Below are 6,000 nucleotides of genomic sequence, written 5' to 3'. Positions count from 1 at the left end.
TAAAAATAAAAATAAAAATTAAAAATGAAGAAATAAAAGAGAATTGGTGGCTGAAAATTTTGTGCACGTTTTTGGTATTGCAAACTGCCTTTTTATACAAAAGTTTTTGCAATATATAACAGCTTTATATTCACACCAATTGACTCGCCTCCCCCAATAAATGCAAATAAATAAAAGTCGTGTATTCAAGTAATACATTCATGCTGGGATTATTTGAGCGCACAATTACTTGATTTACAGCAAAATAAACACAATATAAAATTGGAACAGCTGGACGTTGTCGAGTTAACACGCAGAGCCAGCATGTRTGCATATGTATATAGAAAATCGTATATGAACTTTCGCTTATAATACAATGGAAATCACTTCAGCAAGCAAAGATGAGCTAAAACGAGYACAATGAAGGCACGTATGCTTATAACCGATATACCCAGTAGGACATAGCAGGTGTAAATAAAGCTATTTTGTACTCCACGAAAGAATAATGCAACGGCACACATATTTTCGTTAATATTATATATGTATGTATAAGTGCATATATTACACATTCTCTCCAATGGATCCATAGAACAATTATAATTACACCAACGCCGATTTTTGCCGAACTACAACTCATTTTGCATACTTTCCATAAAGCGCCCACTGAAGTGTGTGACCATTGATTCTATAGAGTATGGCAATGAGTTCATACAATATGTGTGTGTGCACACGCACCTCCAATAAGTAGTGGCATTATGCGGTAGATATTGTTGGAAATATTAAATCCTTCTTTCTCCGAGCATACGCTTGCCCAGCGGATCAAATTACATACTTACATAGACGCACTTGAAACCCATACAGGGCAGACGCCACTTAAACACAAAGTCATATGCACTCGCACACACGCCTCTCAAGCAGGCACCGTTATGTTGATAAGCATTCAGAGAAAATAATACGTACTCRCCAGCAGAGAGGGAATATGCAAATGTACTCTATACTTTAACTGAAAATTCTATGAAAACTGTGTGGATGCTGAAGAGTATACTTGCAACAACACAACATCATTTAAAAGYAGTACGATACGCACACACACATGCAATTGTGTACAAAATTTCCGGTCAGTTTATTTTCTATTACAGTGAAATTTCCATACTTTTGTGATTTGTAAATTTGCACGCAGAAAAACAAATTGCGWGCAAAAAAGGAAATAGAAAAGTGGAAAGTAGCATGAAATGAAAAAGCAGTAAAAAATCAAATAAACTGCGAACTAGCAGAGGAAACGAAATGGAGAGTGTTTGAAAAAAATCTGCGATGCGTACGCTGACGATATACACAAAAACAGCATAGTAATTGAACAACAAACGGTAACTGCACTGGTACACAATGAAAGGGAAACGTTGTGCTGGGCGGTGTAAATGCGAAAAAGTTTTGTGTGTACTCCAGCAACTCTCGGCAAGTGATATTGCATTTGTATTTAAATAAAGACCAAATTACCAACCCTTTTCAAGAACTTATTTAAGCTGCAAAGTTTTCTGAAAAAAGTGAAAAAGCGAAATGAAGAAAAAGTTTATGTAATGGGTTAAAAAAATATATGTATAAAAATATGAGGACCACTATTTCAGCGATCGAGAATAAATACAGAAACAACTTTAGCTTCGGTTGCACAGGAGCTATAAAACTCTTCAAAGATAAAAGGTACCAAACATGGACTGAGTTTTGATGCTACARTTTGTATWGCAGCTATATGCTATAGGTCCGATATGAACMATTTCTTCGGAAATTSTAMYGTTGTTTAAAGTTTTCCATACAAGGACATRTTTTTAACCTTCTAGTTTGTATGGCAGCTATATGCTGTAGTTATCCGATCTGAAAAATTTTTTCGGAAGTTACTTTAAAGTCGTAAGCATAACCATTCACCAATTTCGTGAAGATATCTCATCAATTAAACAATTTTTCCATACAAGCACTTGATTCCAATCCTTCAGTTTATATGAAAGCCGTATACTACAGTGATATGATATCGGCGGTTCCGACAAATAAGCAGYTTCTTGGGAAGAAACGAACGTGCGCAAAATATCAAAGTGTTATCACCAAAACTGACGTACTCGTCTAAGCCTATTGTTCAAAAGTACTAAAAGTACGATGATTGAATCTAATGGCAGAAATTCAGAATTACTTGCTAAGAATTTGAAAGAGTGGCTACACATATAATATCARTTAAAATTGTGAGCAATGGGCGTGGCATCACACACTTTCATATGTAATTGTAGAATCCTAGATAATAGGAGGCTCAAGCGAGTTTAGTATAAACTAMGTATCCTGAAGTACTCTCAGCGCAACCCAGAACATAGTATAACTACGCCTTATTTCTATATATGCTAATTTTGAATCATATATGTTCAAAAAGMTCAACGAAGTTATAGCACAAAAATTTATTAAATATAGTAATCTCAATATGTTGCAACTCTTTTACAAAAATGTGTGCAGTTGGTCTAAAGCGTCTTTGAACCCCATCAGTTCCTAAATTTCCTCTTGAAATCCAAATGCGTCTYCGAAATKTTTCGCACTAGAGTATAGCGAAATATGTCACAACTCAAATCAATTGGTTTGTAGCGCCTTTAGATTTAAATTTAGATTCAATATAGGTCTATAAATGAGCTATATAAAAAAAAAATTGTCGGAATGTTTTGGCATGATGTGACTCTGTGTCATAATGTTTAATAATAATCCAATTTCTTACTTTTAGCACCACATATTTAGGTCGGATTTCGAAATTTGAATTTTCGACAAATCTTCCCGGAGAAAATGGTTTTTGTTTGGTTCAAGAATTTGTAAAAAAAAGTTACACCGGGTTTCGAAGTCCTACTTGCAGTTAAGTCTAAAAAAAAATGTCCACGAAAATAGTTTCCTTACAGTGTATGTATCAAAATCCAAAATATGAATTAAAATTGCCCCTAAATGTATGCTATAAATGCATGAAAAAGTACACCAGTGCAGTAGTGTAAGTATTTAATTTACCAATTCAAAATACTTTACGACCGCTTTAAGGTCCCCAAGTACAGTTAAAACCGTTTAATATATGTACTTTTATTGCGCGTAAACAAAAATTAAAGTCTTTATAAATATTGCAAGGATGAGCGTGTCTGCGTTTATTTCGCCTTCACCAGCGTCCGCCAAAAACAAATTAAGAAAATCTCGCAAAAGGAAAAAATGCGAAAAAGGGTGTATACCCGCATATGCTAATGTAATAAATTTCGTGGTTATAACCCAGTACGTGTACTTAGCAGGCTACACTACAATTCGCAACCCTCCACCGCTAAAAGAACAAATTCAGATTTCGCCTGTGTGGCCAGCATRAATGTTAAAGCGAAACCCCGTTGGCCTTTTGCTAAGATATGCAAATATTTTGAGGCATAATATTCCCCAATAAAAAAGAAGACAGAACAAACTTTATGGGCAAAAATACGCAACTAAGTGCAAATGCATATACCTAAGGAACACATAAATATGCATATGTACGCGCATGTGTGAGGAAATGAGGTCTTTAGCATGCCCATCAATAAATATGCACATTTTATTTCTGTGTGAAAAAGGATACATGGCGGCTTGATCTATTTATGTGCGACATATTGAGTTGGTTGGGTTCAAATTTTCGCATATTAAGTTTGCGTTGACACAATAACATTCGTGGGTCACACCGTTTTGTAGCAAATGAAAGGCATATTTTCGTTGTGATTGTAGGTCGCASAAGATATATGCGGTGCGCATATCTGCCACTTTTTCCTTTTGCCATTCCACATACATATATACATGTATATGACCCACAGCAGGTCACCCACAGTTTGTAACTGTTTAGCGCTTCCGGAAAATCGCATTCAAACTTTGAAATAACATCAAAACTAATTTGCAACTTTCGGTATTCGATTTGCGAGGCATATTTATATGCAAATTTATATCAATATCATAGTAAAAYAAATTTTTGGCTTCAGATAGTTTCATGGCATAATTAAGCTACTTCACAAAGTAGAACACTTTACAACGGCCATGGTTCTGCAGTTTTCCTTGAAGTTCTTCAAATATTTGAAAAGATCTTTCAACTAGTTCGATTATATAAGTTAAGGAGAAAACAACGCATCCTTTCATAACTACTACTAAAGAATACTGGCAGAATCGTATATCAGTCGTCGATTTGATGCTGGGTCCGATCTGGAACTCTCACGACCACGTTCTTTCGCCTTTACTAAACATTCTCTTAACTATTTACCTCACAGTGATTAACTCCGACTCCACAATTACGGCTGATGCGGCTGACACTGTATTGGTGGCGTCGAATAGCAATTTTACTGCTGCCTTCATTAAACTTCAAACAAAATTGACAGCCTCACAACCATAGCCTCAGACACGAACTTATTTCGCGGCTCCAATTGGCTTTAAATGACCGGTTGCTACCAACAAGCATAAATATTTGGGACTTGCAATTGATAAGAGACGTACATGAAGAGACCACGTTTTAATTAAGAGAACCCAACTTAGCTTAAGATCTGCACAGCTGCACTGGCTCCTTAAGATCAAGATCTCGTCCCAGTCAAAAAACAATCCTCTCATATATAAAGCAATACTTAGACCGATCTCGGTGTATAGAATTCAAACCTGGGGAGCTTAATCAAAATTTAAAGCTACACATGGGTTTCAAAATAAAGTTTTCCGCACTGTAGTAGGTGCACCTCTTTATACTAGAAATGACGTCCTCCCTCAAGACTTCTAAACATATCCTTTGAAAGATGTCATTGACAAATTTGATAATCGTTAGCTCTCACGGTTTGATAACTATGATAACAATCCATTAGATATCCKCTTTCGTTCCAATTGATCTCACCTTCATTGTGTAAAATATAACGTTATTTTAATACTCGTAATAAGACAGATTCAAAATAAAACTGAATATTATACCRAAAAGAAGTTTAATATATAGAAAAATATTTCTTAAATGCTAATTTTGCTTTTATTAATTATTTTGTACACAATTTTCAATTGCAGACCTCCGAGAATTGTCCATACGGCGGTACAGACTGTTCGCCATTATTGGTCTCCTGGGAAGGTGAAGCCGAAATACAGTCGGGTGATATTTTAATCGTGGAAATCAATGACACTTTACTGCATTTCAACCAGCATCATATCACGCACACTAGCCTGTAAGTAATCCTGACAAAACCTGTTTCATAAAATGTTATTTTTAAATGAATGTTTGAAAGAGGTTGGCAAATTCTTATGGTAAATATTGAGCATTGAATGTGTRTTTTTGAAGAGTTTAAGAATTTTGTGGAAGATATGTGAAAAAGTTCGTACTTCTTAGTTAAACATTTGCACTTAAGTCCATACCCCTGTATCGTCCATACAATTCGTCCAAATCATAAAGATTATTTTTAGATGGGTACAAATTTCTTTTAAGCTCGTATTTAGATTGATATCCATATGTCGATTACTGTCTCTGAGCTTACTAAAGCGTAATTCTTCATTTATGCCAAAAGAACTGTACTGTAAGCAACAGACTGCGATATTCCTGGTAAGTCTGACGAAGATAAAGTAGCAAGAACAGACCACACCCGAAAATTAGACTATGGAAAAGAAGGAATTTCTATGACTCTGGCTATATTCGACAAAGTTGATATAAACATAGCTGGGTTTCGGCAAAATCAATCCCTAACTTTCTTTACAAAAATAGCAGAAGACATGAAACTTTTGCAAAATCAATTTCATGTAACGGTTTCCAAAGGAATGTTTGACAAGATAGCTGAGAACCCTAAATTCATCATTATTCATTGCAAGACGTAGGTTTATGAATATAGCGAATAAAGTGTCCAACAATCTAGTCGAAGGTGGAAAATTCACGTCAAAGTCGACTATAAATCCAGGTGACGATCATTTTCTTTGATTACCGTGGTGTGGTTTACCATGAGTTCATTACACAGAGTCAAACGGTCAATATGGAATACTAATTTGGCAATTTGAATCCTCGTCTTT

The 6,000-nt window shown here is 35.3% G+C and overlaps 1 protein-coding gene across 1 annotated transcript in view; it reads left to right on the top strand.

Annotated features, from left to right (window-relative positions):
- LOC108976070 overlaps positions 1–6,000 on the top strand; it is a 59,732-nt gene that overhangs the window by 21,560 nt on the left and 32,172 nt on the right. Inside the window, exon 3 of the mRNA XM_018944989.1 lies at positions 5,017–5,171. Coding sequence (XP_018800534.1) covers positions 5,017–5,171 — 155 coding nt within the window. The remainder of the gene's footprint in view (positions 1–5,016; positions 5,172–6,000) is intronic.

The sequence above is a fragment of the Bactrocera latifrons genome, unplaced genomic scaffold (assembly GCF_001853355.1).
Source record: "Bactrocera latifrons isolate USDA-ARS-PBARC rearing strain unplaced genomic scaffold, ASM185335v1 scaffold_72, whole genome shotgun sequence".
Taxonomy (NCBI): Eukaryota; Metazoa; Arthropoda; class Insecta; order Diptera; family Tephritidae; genus Bactrocera; species Bactrocera latifrons.
Note: the sequence above shows the minus strand (reverse complement) of the source record. Positions and strands in the feature narration are given on the sequence as shown.